The sequence below is a fragment of the Otolemur garnettii genome, unplaced genomic scaffold (assembly GCF_000181295.1).
Source record: "Otolemur garnettii isolate 467f Iridium unplaced genomic scaffold, OtoGar3 scaffold00074, whole genome shotgun sequence".
NCBI classification, from domain to species: Eukaryota; Metazoa; Chordata; class Mammalia; order Primates; family Galagidae; genus Otolemur; species Otolemur garnettii.
Window position 1 is genome coordinate 4,854,952 of NW_003852469.1, and position 15,374 is coordinate 4,870,325.

Sequence of the window (15,374 nt, forward strand, 5' to 3'; positions counted from 1 at the left end):
CAGCTACTTGGGAGGCAGAGGCAGAAGACTCGCTTGAGCCCAGGAGTTGGAGGTTGCTGTGAGCTGTAATGCCACGGCACTCTACCCAGGGGCACAGCTTGAGGCTCCTGTCTCAAAAAAAAAACAAAACAAAAAAACCCAAAAAAACAAAACTCTAAGGTGAAAAAGGAGTAAGAAGGCAGGCAGGGATCACTGGGAACATGCTGGCGTGACAAGGATCCTCCAGATGGCCTCGAAGTTCTCTTAAATTAACTCTCCCTCAGAGAGGGAGGAACAGTTTCACTCACCAGCTTGATGATGGTCCTGAGGTGTAAATTAGGTGCTGCTAATGAGTTTTATGGAGTCAGGAGAAAGAAATTTGTTTACTAAGACAATCTGGTTATAAAAATAATCTATACATTAACTCCCCAATTAGGAGCTAATATTTACATTAAATATTATTCAAAGCAGGGGCGATTCTGCTGTAGGCTAGTATAGGATCAATAACAGATAAAAATAAAATTCGAACCGTTTTTGTTACAGTGATATAAAATTCCTCCTTGGTATAGTAACTTTTACCCCGGAGCACTTTTAAGAATAAGGATGATCATTTGCTTTCATCGTGTAAATGAAATGACACCAGAAAAACTTGCTTATCTTTTCCCCAAAGATCTCTCCTCTATACCAGTTAAATACTTACTATTAAAAATTTAGTGTTTTGAGATGACTCTTCAGGAATTTTGGTTTTTGAAAGCAAATACTGCTGTAATAATATTCATAGGCCTGAACTTTTTTTGCAGTGTACTGAGTTCACCAGTAGATGGTGATCTTGTTGTTTTGACGGCTTGGCAACTAGTTGTTTTGTCCTTCAGAAATCAATGATAAAGGAACCTTTAAGCCAAGGTTTGGAAAACTTCACCAAAAAACGCATAACTGATTATTCTCTAGAACTGACGCGTCCTTAATAGATAGCATATTATGCAAACTAACAGCAACTGTATAGAAATTAATCCAGCAGATACAGGGCATTTCTGTTCAGTGCTTCCCAAGCTGTCCTCAGCTGGTCATTCAGAATCCTTTGCCTAAGTTACTTGATCTGTGGATTTAACAGAATCTGGGCCTGTGATTCCAAAATCCTACTGAGTCTCACAGGTTTGCCCAGAAGCTAAGAACTTCTGACTTTATCAGCATGGGGTTTGCAATGAGATAATTGGTGCTTGAGTTATTTGTATCATATTGTTCTCACTTGGTTCATTCGCAGGCCTGCCTTTTGAATTTTTTTCTGCTTCCTTTCAGCAACCAAGTTGAACTAGAAAGATAAACAAACTGTATAGTGGATCTTCCCCTTAACTCTTTCCTAGCCTGACTTCTGAGCAATTTTTATACATTTAGCTTAAATTCTTAGCAAGCCAAAGAGAAGCTGGGAGAGGTTTAGCAATCCCAGCTGATCGGGAGGCTGACCCAGAAGAATCCCTTGAACCCAAGAGTCTGAGGTTGCTATGGGTGGATTCTACAGCACTCTAGCCTGGGAGACAGAGTGAGACTCTGTCCCAACACCACCACCACCACCAAGAGCCTAAAGAGATAATTCAGTACTCAACCATGAGAAAAATTCTTAGCAAATTGGGAATAAAAGATAATTTTCTTAACCTAATAGAGGAGAGTCCCCCAAACTTATAGCAAACATATGTAATGCAGAAACATTAAGAGCAGTTTCTGTGACGTCAGGAAAATAATAAAGAGCCAACAAAAAACACCAATTCTTAAAGAGAGCGTAGAATTGTAAATAAGATGAGAAAAAGAACTTTAAGGATTTGAAAGGAAGCAACATAATTGTGTTTCTCGAGGACTGATATGTTTATATTATTATATCGTATATGTCCATGTTATTTATAGATGTAAATTTCACAAACTTGCAAGGGAATGAGTGTTTCATATTGAATTTAGTCTGCTAGTGACTGCTGAAGAGGACAAGCCAGGAAAGAGATTGAAGAAAGCTGTGTAAGGGTAATTTTTTGATTTAAGATCCTAAGCAAATCTGACAAAATGTTTATCAGCTAAGCAAGAGATGTACAATGTTTATCATAGTAGTCTTTATGCTGTTCAGCAAGATGTAATTAAAAAAGACTTTTTGCCAATGGCATTGAACTTGAAGTTGAACTGGTCTTGTCTACCTGGAAGTTTTTCAGTGAAAATCTGTTATTCATTTTTTTAATTCTAATTAACATCTGGGTGTTATTCGTTTTTTAAAAGATACATTACTATTGTGAGATCCTGAAAGGAGACAGATTATGATCAGTGTGACTTTATAAACACAAAACATGATCCATGAGGTACACATATGAGTATATTTACTCATATATTGTAATTACTGCTTTGTAAACCCTTGATACTTAACTATCTGATCATCAACTCATCTGACACTAAGTCATTAGGCTGGTGAAAATGTGGGTAGCCAATTTAAATGCTTTGCATGCAAATTTTTTTCTACATATAAGATATAATAACAGAATAATACAGCAATCTCATTCAAGATGTTGAAAAGAACATATTCATCCTTGTCGCTTGAAACAGCATTAAAATGATAATTAAGAAATAAAATATATAATCTCACAACAGAGGACAGGGAACAAGAAAGGGCAACAGATTTCTGAAGTCGGGTGCAGAGGAAAGGGTTTTGACACATTAAAGTAAGCGAAAAAAGGCAAAACTCAATATTTGCATGGAGGGCCCAGGAGCAAGAGGCTGCCGTCTGCTAGTAAGGACCTGCAGAGGCTCAGTGCTGAGACTGCAGGCGACACAGGGGCAGGAGCAGAGGGCAGGGGCATAGAACGCTGGGACCGAAGGGTGGCCTTGGGCAACAGTGGGCCCCTCCCTTCCCCTCACCAGCCCTAGGCATTTGGATCACTTTCCCTCCCTCAGCACCATCCCATTTATCACAACCTGGGGTCTGGAAATAGATTCTTTTTGCACTGTCCATGCCTGCCAACCCCTTGGAAAGGCCTCCAATCCCCCCAGGGGAGTCTGAGGCTGTATTTGAAGATGGTGGTACTTGAGGAATGGCAGAGTTAGACCTATGACACCTCAACTTCAAATTCAATGCCATTGCTACCCTTTACCTTGTTTGCCAAAATACAGACTTTCAAAACTCTCTAAGGAGCAACATCACATCCCTAAAATTCAGTCACTGGGAAACAACCATACTGTCGACTGAATGTGGGTCATTTGACTGACTTTGATGGCACTTTTTCTTTCTTAAAGTAGTAGCACTCTCCACTCAGCATCTAGGATGTGCCAATATAGTGCCATCAACAGAGATTATGGCCACATCCCCTCTCTAAACCCCCAGCTTGAAGTCTACTATTCCCTGGACACTGAGCACAAACTCTTAGATTCCTTTCTTCAAAGAGAAATCAGTGATATGCAAATTATAGAAGAAATAAAGAACTAAAGACTCCAAGGGAGAGATTGGGGTGGGGGGAAGAGATCCTTCAATTCCTCGGGCTGGGGTTTGGGTCTGGGGTGGGAAATGTGAACGGACCTCGGTGCCTGCCCTGTTTCTGCCCTTAGTCCCCAAGCCAGAGTCAGAGAAGCATCAGCTTTTCTCCCCTTTCTTTCATGATCAACTCTTGAAAGGAAACAGAATCCAAAGAGGGAAACTGAAGTTTACTGTGTTAGGTGAATGGGAACCAGTTCAGCTGATAAATATTGACCGTCCAGCTTTTTATTACTGAGCTCTGCTCTGCAGAAAAGATGAGCTTAATGCGAATGAGTAAATACGTGTTCCCCAAAGATTTCCCATAGTAACTTTCCTTTTTTCCCCCCTCAAAATGCTCATTCTGCTGGCTCCTGCATCTGTCTTTTTGACTTATCTGTGACTAAAACCTTAGTAAGTCCCAGTTTTTACACTAACGCTATGCTTTGAAGCTCTCACTTGCAATCACTGGATTAGAAAATTGCTCTTGGGCCCAAGCTTACTTTCTACTTTTTAGGGCTTTTGAGTCTGAGACACCCAGGTTGGCACAGCATCCGAGAGGCCATCTAGGACCAAGGCCAGCTCTGGGATGGAATGATTCCCCTCTGAAACGCTGCTGCCTTCTGCCTTGGAGAGATCACGTCCACTTTTGGATGACTCTGAATTTTATACGAAGCTAAGCCTTCTCTCCTCTGCAGCTTACACCCACCCGCACACTTAACAGGGTTAGACCAGGGCCGTGCGCCTTCCTTAAGTAATCTTTCTAAATTTCATTTGGGGGAACAAATTGGAAAGACAATTTTAATTTGGGTAACCTCTACAGTAAGCATCCATTAATGTAATAGGCAAAAACTTTGTTGGCATGATGTAAAAAAAAAAAAAAAAAAAAAACCACTTTGCAAATTGAAATATCCAAGGCCTGTTCAAAAGCGTATCTGTTATCCTAATGGGATGTAGTAATGCATTTGATTGGATTTGTAGGAGACAGTGACCCTGAAGGGGGCAGGGAACCTTTCTTAGTGAATTTTTTTTTCCTCTTTTAGTTAATAGAATAAAAGGAATTGCAAGTTTCACAATAAGGCGTCAAATCTGTATCTGCAGAGAGATGCTCTAATGCAATTGGGTTCTTATAAATCATTTTAGTGATGGAGGTTTATCCTGGGAGGCTGCTAATAAAACAGAGTGTTGATTTATTTGGGTTGTGGCTGTGGGCTGAATGGCTGTTACATGGATTACTGATGCGGCCCCAGCATTCTGATTATTCTGATTATTGCAGCCTTTTTTGCATCAGTCTACACATTTCAACTTTGTAAGAGAAAAAAAGAGAGAGAGTTCTTATTTGTGTACCACCTCCCGAGAACATTCTTGCACTTTAGGCATAGCAAGAAGTGTGACAATTCAGCCAGACCTTGACCTGGCTGCATGATCTTGACGACTATTCTTAAATTCTCTGCACCCCATTTTTCTCACGGTAAAATGAAAATAATACGTACCTCCTTAGAGTTCTGAGAGGATCTGGCAACATAATATAGCTGAGTTCCTTACACATACTATTAGTTATCAGGTCTTTAAAACAAGGATGATTTTAACACCCAATGCATTGGGGTTTTGTGATAATTAAAGGAAATTGTGCAAGTAAATTATTTTGCATGGGGTTGGAACGAGCCAATTATATATTATTAATGTTATTGAACATAATTACACTTCCTAGGTGCAAATTCTCCTTTCTCTTATCCTCTTAAGTTATAGGATTATAATTTCATTTCCATCCATCCTCCTCAGGTTTGATTACCTGGTTGGTGGCTTATTTCACTGTTTTAATTCTATTTTTTATATTTCTCCCTCTGGCTTTTTCCTGGTTGGTCGTCCCCTTCCTGGAATATGAGCTTAAACGCTACATACATCCTGGCATCCATGATTAATCAGTTGTGATTAACCTGGGTTATATCTTAGTCAATGACATCACAGAAGGAGACGCCTTTGCTTTAGGTCTAGTGAACTTGCAGTTGATGAGGCACATTCTGCTTCCAGCCCTGACACCATTCTGGCTCTTGCTCTGACTATCCATTTCATCCCAGGGGTGTATATTCTCTCTCACCCCCAGCTCACTGCTCTAGGGCCTCGAGACTTTCCTTTCCTTTTTTCTCTGAAACTCCTGTCAACCTCATATTCAATCTTGGGTCTAAAGCTTGCAAACGTCACCTGTTGCCTTTACCTCTTCCACTGACACTGGCATTTTAACAATGCTACCCGGTACCAAGGGGGCTCTCTAATCAGAGTAGTTATGCATCAGGCGTCTGATCAGAAAGTGAGCGGCAAGCGGGGCTTCCCTCCTTTTCTCAGATTGCACCATGCAGGGGTCTGAGAAAGGACAGTCCTTGTACATGTCCTCATAAAACTGTAAGATGTAGAGGAAAACTCCATAGTGAACTTGATAATAGGGAACGCGGATTCGAGCCCTGGCTCCACTGCTCATAGTAGACAGCGTTTACAGAACATTTCTCACCTCTCCAACCTGCCCAGGATCCCATTTATCCAGTAACTCCTGTAGGATCTGCACCTGTTTTGCAGAATTGCTACAGGGAACCAGTGATGCCACTGGGAACACTTGGGAAGCTTCAGTTTCCCACTTAAATACTACTATTCTTATCTCTGTCTTATGAGGACACCACAGGGGTCACATGGAAAAGAAATTTAGGTAACAGAAAAATACCCAAAGCTTAATTCTGGGCTCAATGTCTCTTGTCTCCCTAGAAATCCCTGCTCTGTTTAGAAATATTGTCCAGGGGGGCACAACAGGGTGCAAGAAGAGATAATATGCTCTACAGAAGGGATAACCCAGGCTCAGACCTGACGGAAATAAAGAAGCAAGTGAAGGACTTTGTCCGAAAACATTTACATTACTTTCCAGTCCTAAGACTCTATGACACGGAGCATAGAAAGCACGTTTCTAATACTGTTAAGTTTAAAAAATACTGGCACATGCATTCATTGTCAACTTTGACCTGAAGTTGGAAGGTTTTAAAACCTTCCATAGGTTTGAACAATGGGCCCAAAGTATGTCTATTAAAGATTACATTGAAAGGAAACAAAGGACAGATACATATTTAGGTTTTTAAAAAAGCCGCAGTAGAAATGGTTTTCAATGTTTTTAAAAAGTCATTACAAATTTGGGCGGCGCCTGTGGCTCAAGGAGTAGGGCACTGGCCCCATATACCGGAGGTGGCGGGTTCAAACCCAGCCCCAGCCAAAAACTGCAACAACAAAAAAAAAAAGTCAATACAAATTCAACATGAGGCAGTGATGTAAGATTGCCAAAAAATTTTAAATGCACCAGGAGGATAGAAATACAGTATCTGCTCATCTTAGAACAAAGAATAAGAACCATCTGGCAGAGTAACCAGCCAGAAAAACGAAGTCTCCTATCAATTCCCCCTTTTCCAAAGCCATGTAATGATTGAGTATACCATTCTTCTCTTCTTTGTGACATCACCTATGATTCTATTTGTTATTTAGCCTTTGGATTGGTTCTTTGAAATTTCATAGGGTTTTTTCTGTTAGTTGTCTTTAAACGATTTGTTATATATTTATATAATATTAAATTTTTATATTTTTATAATTATATACAATACATAAATGGACAGATGTATTTCTATATATATATATGTGCACATATGTTTTTGGTTTAGCTTTTTTCTTTTGATATAAAATGAACATTCAATGAAATGTATGAATCTTGGTATATTCTCTGCACTTTTTTTTTTTTTTTTGGCAGTTTTTGGCTGGGGCTGGGTTTGAAACCACCTCTGTTCTCTGCACCTTGACACAGGCATATATACCTGCACAATCTCAACTTCTCAAGACATATAACAATGCTGTCACCCCAGGAAGTTCCCTGTGCCTCCTCTGTCATTCCCTACCCCACACTCCCTGAGGAAATCACTGTTCTGGTTTGTTTTCCATTAGTTGGCTTGTTCTAGATTTTAAATAAATGGAATTGTGCAGTATAATTGACCTTGACCTAAGACTTCTTTCACTCCCGATCAGTATATACCATTTCTGAGATTCCTCCATGCTGTGTGTATCAGGGGCTGGCTTCTCTTTATTGTGTCCAGATATTTTTCAAGCTCTTTGAAGACCAAGACTGGGCTTTAACCCCCTGCATCCCCTGTGACACTTGTACAGATTCCACTCACGGGAAGAGTTCCATCCACATGGGGTGGCTCAGTGGATGCATGAACATTCGAGTTATTTAATCCATCGATAAGCCATTTCGACACAATCAAGTCTCGCTCTTCTAACCTGGACAGCCTGTGACACGTTCAACTTACCCGCCAACAGCGTGACCCATCCTGGTTTCAGGAGCCTGCCTGCTTTACTGGAGGAGTCAGTCCAGGGATCCGCCCCTGTGCAGGCTGCCGCCTTTGCTGCACTCGCTGCCGCAGTAAAGCGCTGGTGAGAAAGTGAGCTGCTGCCTTGGACGGAGTCCAGCCTGGCTGTGAAGGAGCCAACCCTGGGCCTTCTTCTCTTGCAGACGGAAATGCTTATCCTCTATCTTTGCAAACACAAAACCTCACATTCCTCCCATTGATTTATTAAACCACCGTAGAGGTCAGCAGGTCCAGGCGCCACATGGAATATTTTTGTGGCTGGTTGCTACCCAAATTGCAAAGGCAGCATAAGTCTCCTCGCAGTCGGGAAGCTCAACCGAACAACAGGGTTGGTCCCGCTGGCCCTGCCTGATATCCCTGCGACCTGCCTGAGATGGCTGTCCCCAACATACCCTCTTACCTCTGCGTCTGGTGACTGTGATTAAGGGGCAAGACACGGCACAGCAGGCCTCTGGGGAGAAAATACATTACCTTGGCTAGTTCCATGGAGCAAGCATTTAGGAATCTGAACCTATCACCATGATTTCTGCTGGGACAGCAGTTAAGTTCCTGTCATTTCTAATACTGCACGTGTTCTGAATATAGAGGAGCTTTCTGTCTCTAATCTATTCAAATGACATTCTTGTTCCTGCTGCAATCTAAATTTTATGTCCCCGCATAGCCCACTTTATGATGCATCACTTACTTCAGAATGTGGTGCTGTAAAATTAGGCACCCTTTATAGTACAATGGGACAAGTTTTCTCTTAAACATATTTCCCAAGAGACGGGATGGGGAGGTGGAAGGGGGGGATATATGTCCGACTCCTGTATTGAACATAACACACAAAGAGAGAAATTGGCTACAAGAAACAGAAAGGAAAGATATTTTTGGCCTTCAACAAACTACCCATTTCTGTTGGCAAAGTTAAATTTTATTTATGTTTTCTTTTGGAAACATAAATAAAAACCTAAATCTTATTTACGTTTCTTTGGAAAAGTTAAAGACTTTGTGGAAAGCATGATAACCTCCCATCATGAGGTGCCAGCATTTATCTCTTAATCTGCAGAGCAATTTTTAAGGTCACATATTTCAAAGAAAATCCATTTTCCGGGGTTGGAAAACAAAGACATTTTAATTAGTAAAAAAAGAGGAAGTCATGGGGTGGTTAAAGAGTTTCAATCAGCTGAGCTGCGTTTTAGCTTATTAATTCCTGAACAAAGGGGTTTGCACATTGATGTTCAGAGCTGTGTCTGAAAAGTTATAGGATCAGTTTCATGTCTTGTTCCAGGGGTAGCACTCATTTAATTATACATTGGTGTATTTGGGAAACTTACGATAATCATAGTTTGTTCCAACCACTAGCTGTCCAGAAGGAACACATTCATTAACAATTACTTCACAGTACAGATCAGTTCACACTGGTGTTCCCCAGACAGGAGTGGTTTTTTACATGCACGCTAGAATCTGCAGACTGCGGGAGTTCAATTATCAAATTCTGCAGAGACATAGGGAAGGGGCAAACGATAATGACCCCAGGATGTGTAGTGGGTTTAGCAACACTCAGTACAGAGAGTTTAAATAGAGGCTTAGGCTAGAAGTAGCTGTGAGACTTGGAAAGTTATTTGACTTCTCGGGGCCTCGGCTGTTTGCTCTGAATGATAATTGCCATCTCCAAGGGATTTTGTCATAAACCAGAGAGCGCCAATGCCTGTCCATCCTATGATTGGTCTCCTGTCTGTGTTTATTCCTTGGAATAAACGTGCATTTCCTTGTATCAACGTGCTGGTGCCAACTTTTAGGACACTGATGTATCTCCCTGGTGGTGAGATGGATGGAGACCCACCTGCTATACTGATCTAGACTACTGGCACAGCTCGCCAATAGCAGGGGAATGTGGCTTTACAGGGGCCCTGCCCTAAAAGAATGTAAGCCTAAACATGAGCTTTTCTAAGCAAATGCCAGTACAAAAAATTCCTGCTGTGCCAAAAGGTTTTAAAATAATGAAAAGTTGCCAGTCATCAGGTCCTATAGGTCTGAAGCTTTCAGACTCTACTGGCCTTGAAGAAGTAAAATATTTTCAGGGGTTGTAAGAGTCATACCGTAGGATTTTTATGGTAACCTGAACATATTTACTTTTGAACTAAATTACCTCCAACAGTCCTTTAGAGGAACCCAGCAATATTCGGACGAACCAGAGTGGTAGGGATTCTGTTACAGAGACTCACCAGCATGCTTCAATATTTGTCTATTAATACTTTTTTTAATCTCCAAGGGGAGTGTTTCATTGGCAGCCCCCAAACCAATTTCATGTGTGTAGAGAAGAGGCTTGAAAGGAAATCAATGTAGAAGTGTGGAACAAGACTCAAGAGCCTTCTGCTAATGTAATGGCACGATGACCAACAACCCTGACGCAGAAGCGTTTATGGGGAGGGGAAGTCCCAGTCAGGAATTTTTTTCTGACAGACCTTCCAAAGTTGCTCACTTTACCTTTGCTCTGACGACCAGAGCCAATGCCACATGGGTTTTCTCAGAGCAAAATGCTGGGAGGAGGATTTATAAAGGAGGATGACAGGACAGAATATTAAAGAGGTAGGCAGCTAGCAGAGGAAGGCTGACCTGAGGGGGTAAACAAAACCTAACTCAGGCCCAGGCTGGGTTCAGGTGATCCCTAAAGTTTAAGGCTGTCCAGCAGCAGGAGGAGGCCTTGCCAGGAGCTATTTAAAACCAGAGAGTTACATTCATAAACAAGGTTGATCGCCCCTCCTCCACTCAGTAGGCCAGGCTCAGGGCCAGAAAGGGCCCATCTGCCCTTCCAGTCTCCCTCTTCACTAAGCATGCCTCCTTTCTCTGCTACCGGGAGGATCCCCCAGGTGCCCCATCTCTCTGCAGCCTCCTCTGCAGTCAAAGGCTTCACTGAGGCCCTGAAGGAAACAATGCTACTGGACTTAAGGTCCTGTGGATGGCCTGAGACTTCCTGAAAGGGGGCTGGCAGAAAGGAAATGAACTCAGGAACACTCCAGACTGGAATATGCAGACTCACACACACGGAGTGTGCAACAATGTGGCTTATACGGCGCAGGGTAACAAAATAATCCATTCTGCCACTTTCAATCACACAGGGACGATTGGGAGGAGATAAACATACCGCTTATCCAGGGTTCTCACTCCCAACCCCACCCCAGAAGCCTTTCCCCACCGGTGAATTTGATGAATCACAAAACCCAGAATGTGTAAGCTATAACAATTCATCTGAATAAGTACCTTACCATGTCTGCCGGGGCCAAACTAGATTCAGGAAAGCTTAACGCCCTTACGCTTGAAATGTTAGAATGGATGGACCTCTGAGATGACTTGTCTTGAGAGATTTAAACTACCAATATCAATGTTTCTGAATTTGCATTATTGGAAACAATAGATTGTTTAGAAACCCGATGAAAGTTCTCTCCTTTCCCTCTACCACGAGCACAGGGAGGTATCATAATCATGGGGGTTTCGGGGTTAGAAAGGATCTCAGAGGATGAGCCTCACTCACTGTCATCTTGGCATTATTCCGGAAGCAATGCTCCAAGCATCCACCCTCGGAGCAGCACACGGGAAGCCATCTCGATTTCTCTGTTTGCAAACAGTTACCATGTCTCCCCTTATTGGCCTTAAAAAAAAAAAAAAAGTCAGTAAGCTGATATACAAATAGAGCAAAAACTAAATGCTTGCTTGGAAAAATCTTAAGTATTTTAAGCTAAATCTCTAAAATCCCTCCCAGAGACTGGAGGCAGCTAGGTGACCCGCAGGGCGGTGTCCACGTGCGCGCACGCTTTTTCAGGCGTCCGGGTGCCTCCTAAGTAGCCCATGGAGTCCTGACTGCCTCTGTTATCTGGTAATTGTGGAGAATAGGGGGAAGAAACACGCGACTATTTTCTATGGGCTCCGGAAGGAGAAGTCGCAGTGAGTTCTCGTCCCCGGAGACCACCCCCGGCGCCGCTCCGGGTCGGCCGGGGCGGCTTCCCTGAAAACCAGCCACCTGCTCGGCTGCTCGACATCATCAGGTCGAGAGCTACCCAGGTGTAAGGAAAGGGAAGGGGGCTTTTTTAATATGCTGGGGTTGGCGATGTCAGGCAGGAATCTGGCTTGGCAGGCACCGAGCGGCCCCAAGTCCATCTCCCCCCTCCCCGGGGAGCACGAGGGTGCCGGGCAAGTCCGTCTCCTCGCGGTCAGTTCCCAGTTCCTTCTGCGTCCTCCACCCACACCCTGCAACGCGCCAAAAGCATTGGAGGCTCTGTTCTCCGAAAAGAAACAAGAAAATCTAGGAACACAAACAGGCTGATTAACTGCTGTAAAGGTTTGGCGATGCTGAACGAACACCTGCAGTGCCGCAGCCTGTGTGTGTGTGGCGAGGTGGGAGAGTGTGTGTGCGCGCGCGCGTGTGTGTGGCGGGGTGGGAGGGGGTGTGTGTGCACGTGTGTGCACACCCCTTGTGTGTCGAGAAGCAGCACATGAAAGAAAAAGAAGAGCAGGAGAAACGGAGATTAATTAAAGAAAGTGCCAGAAAGAGCTACAGAGAAATGTCCAACTCTTCTCCCTGGGTCCGCAATCCCGCAACCCAACCTGTTATTTCTAAGTCAAACGCCCTATAGCGGCGCCATCACCATAAACACTAAAAGGGGTGACCGAGGAGGTCTCCGGCTGGGAAAGGGCGATTTGGGGAACAGGGGTGTCTGCGAGGCACCAGGATACGGAAAACTAGGGTGTGAGTGGACAGTGAGAACCTGTTATGGGGACACTTAAGTGATAGAGGGTCAGGAGGCATGAGCAGGCTGGGAGCGGTAGGTGGGTAAAAAAAGAAAATGAGGGAGAGCGTGTGGGGGTCTCAGAGAAAAATCAAGGGCCGTAGATAAAAAGCAGAAAGGACGAACGTCCCAGCTCCCCAGCTGCCCATCACTCGCCCCCGCCTTCCCTTTTGCGCAGAATCGTTGCCCGGGCTGCGGCAGCGCGCTGCCCCCACTGGCCGGCGCGCGGTGATCGATCGCAGGCTGCGTCAGAAGCCTCGCGGCGTATAAATAGGGGTGGCAGGACGGCGCCGAGCCGCACACAGCCATCCATCCTCCCCTTCCCCTCTCTCCCCGGCCCTTCTCTCTCTTTCTCTCTCCAGGCCCCCATCGCCTCCGCGGGCCAGGGAGGCGCCGGCCGCCACCATGAGTTCCTTCAGCTACGAGCCGTACTACTCGACCTCCTACAAGCGGCGCTACGTGGAGACGCCCCGGGTGCACATCTCCAGCGTGCGCAGCGGCTACAGCACCGCGCGCTCCGCTTACTCCAGCTACTCGGCGCCCGTCTCCTCCTCGCTGTCCGTGCGCCGCAGCTACTCGTCCAGCTCCAGCTCTTTGATGCCCAGCCTGGAGAACCTCGACCTGAGCCAGGTAGCCGCCATCAGCAACGACCTCAAGTCGATCCGCACGCAGGAGAAGGCGCAGCTCCAGGACCTGAACGACCGCTTCGCCAGCTTCATCGAGCGCGTGCACGAGCTGGAGCAGCAGAACAAGGTCCTGGAAGCCGAGCTGCTGGTGCTGCGCCAGAAGCACTCCGAGCCGTCCCGCTTCCGGGCGCTGTACGAGCAGGAGATTCGCGACCTGCGCCTGGCGGCGGAAGACGCCACCAACGAGAAGCAGGCGCTGCAGGGTGAGCGCGAGGGGCTGGAGGAGACGCTCCGCCAGCTGCAGGCGCGCTATGAAGAGGAGGTGCTGAGCCGCGAGGACGCCGAGGGCCGGCTGATGGAGGCGCGCAAAGGCGCAGACGACGCGGCGCTGGCCCGCGCCGAGCTGGAGAAGCGCATCGACAGCCTCATGGACGAGATCGCTTTTCTGAAAAAAGTGCACGAGGAGGAGATCGCCGAGCTGCAGGCCCAGATCCAGTACGCTCAGATCTCGGTGGAGATGGACGTGTCCACCAAGCCCGACCTCTCCGCCGCGCTCAAGGACATCCGCGCGCAGTACGAGAAGCTGGCCGCCAAGAATATGCAGAACGCCGAGGAGTGGTTCAAGAGCCGCTTCACGGTGCTGACCGAGAGCGCCGCCAAGAACACCGATGCCGTGCGCGCCGCCAAGGACGAGGTGTCCGAGAGCCGCCGCCTGCTCAAGGCCAAGACCCTGGAGATCGAGGCTTGCCGGGGCATGAACGAAGCGCTGGAGAAGCAGCTGCAGGAGCTGGAGGACAAGCAAAATGCCGACATCAGTGCTATGCAGGTGGGACGCCATTGGAAACACATGGGTGCCGGAGGGGCGGGGGCCGCAGAAAAGGGTAGACAGTTGCAGCTGCGCCCAGAAAGTGGAGACCGGGGTTGAGGCAGCTACCTGCAGTTATTGGGGGTAGGGCTTGGCTCCTTGGAGACAGCGTGGTAGGGGTGGGGCACTTGGAGGGCGAGGGTGGGGCACTTGGACTGCAGTCTGGGAATGCGCTTGGTCTGTGTTCCGCATTGAAGCGGCCCAGCCCTATCTGGGGATTGAGTGGGGGAGGGGAGAAGAAAGAGTGGGGCGTTGCCTCCGGCCTGCGGCTGTGCCCACTCTTTACTGACCTGCATTAACTACAAGTTACTTTACAGCACCGATTGGATCATCTGGTTAATAGATAATACAGTGAAGAGCTCGCCATCTGTTCTGAAAGATTCTGTAACCAGCACCTTCTGTGACTAGTTTTACCAACCACTCCCTGTCCTTAGTTAGGTAGACAGACAGGAATAGGCAAATTATTTTACATAATGTTCACGGGAAACCTATTCTAATTAAAAAATCTTCATCTTCTGGGGAGAAGAAAAAAATAATTCAGATACAAAGAAAATGTTTTAGAGAATAGAATTTTGAATTCAGCTATTTCCTTCTCCCCTAAAGAAAAGAATCAGTGAGAAACAGAATTTTTCTGTCAATTTAATTTCCTTGTCAGAATTTTATGAGGATGATGATTAGACTTTAGGAAGGAATAGAAAAAGATCTTTTTTTAATCAAGTGTTTTTTTTGTTTTGTTTTTTTTTTGCAGTTTTTGGCCAGGGCTGGGTTTGAACCCACCACCTCCTGCAAATGGGGCAGGCGCCCTACTCCTTGAGCCACAGGCACTGCCCATCAGTTTTTTTTTTTCCATCTCATGCTTCATGAAGCAGGAGATTTCAGCCCAGAAAAGTTTTGTAATAAGAATAGGCAATTGTTTTAGGAGAGATTGTCAAAGATATGCACTTTGTTTTGTTTTTTTGCAGTTTTTGGCTGGGGCTGGGTTTGAACCCACCACCTCCGGCATATTGGGCTAGCCCCCTACTTCTTTGAGCCCTAGCAGGGGCACCGCCCTGCACTTTGATTTTAACTGAAAATAGGCCTTTGCAACTACAGCAATATGTGTTATAGTCAAATGGGAACAGTAGGGATTTATACTTGGGTTTCTTTCTCTTTTCTTTCTTTTTTTTTGGCTTTCAATAGGACACAATCAACAAATTAGAAAATGAATTGAGAACCACGAAGAGTGAAATGGCAAGATACCTGAAAGAATACCAAGACCTCCTCAATGTGAAG

At 45.2% G+C, this 15,374-nt stretch overlaps 1 protein-coding gene across 1 annotated transcript in view; it reads left to right on the forward strand.

The window, feature by feature from the left end:
• The first annotated feature begins 12,914 nt into the window (after positions 1 to 12,914).
• NEFL (neurofilament light) overlaps positions 12,915 to 15,374 on the forward strand; it is a 3,834-nt gene continuing 1,374 nt past the window's right edge. Inside the window, exons 1-2 of the mRNA XM_003794024.3 lie at positions 12,915 to 14,063; positions 15,282 to 15,368. Coding sequence (XP_003794072.1) covers positions 13,017 to 14,063; positions 15,282 to 15,368 — 1,134 coding nt within the window. The 5' untranslated portion in view covers positions 12,915 to 13,016. The remainder of the gene's footprint in view (positions 14,064 to 15,281; positions 15,369 to 15,374) is intronic.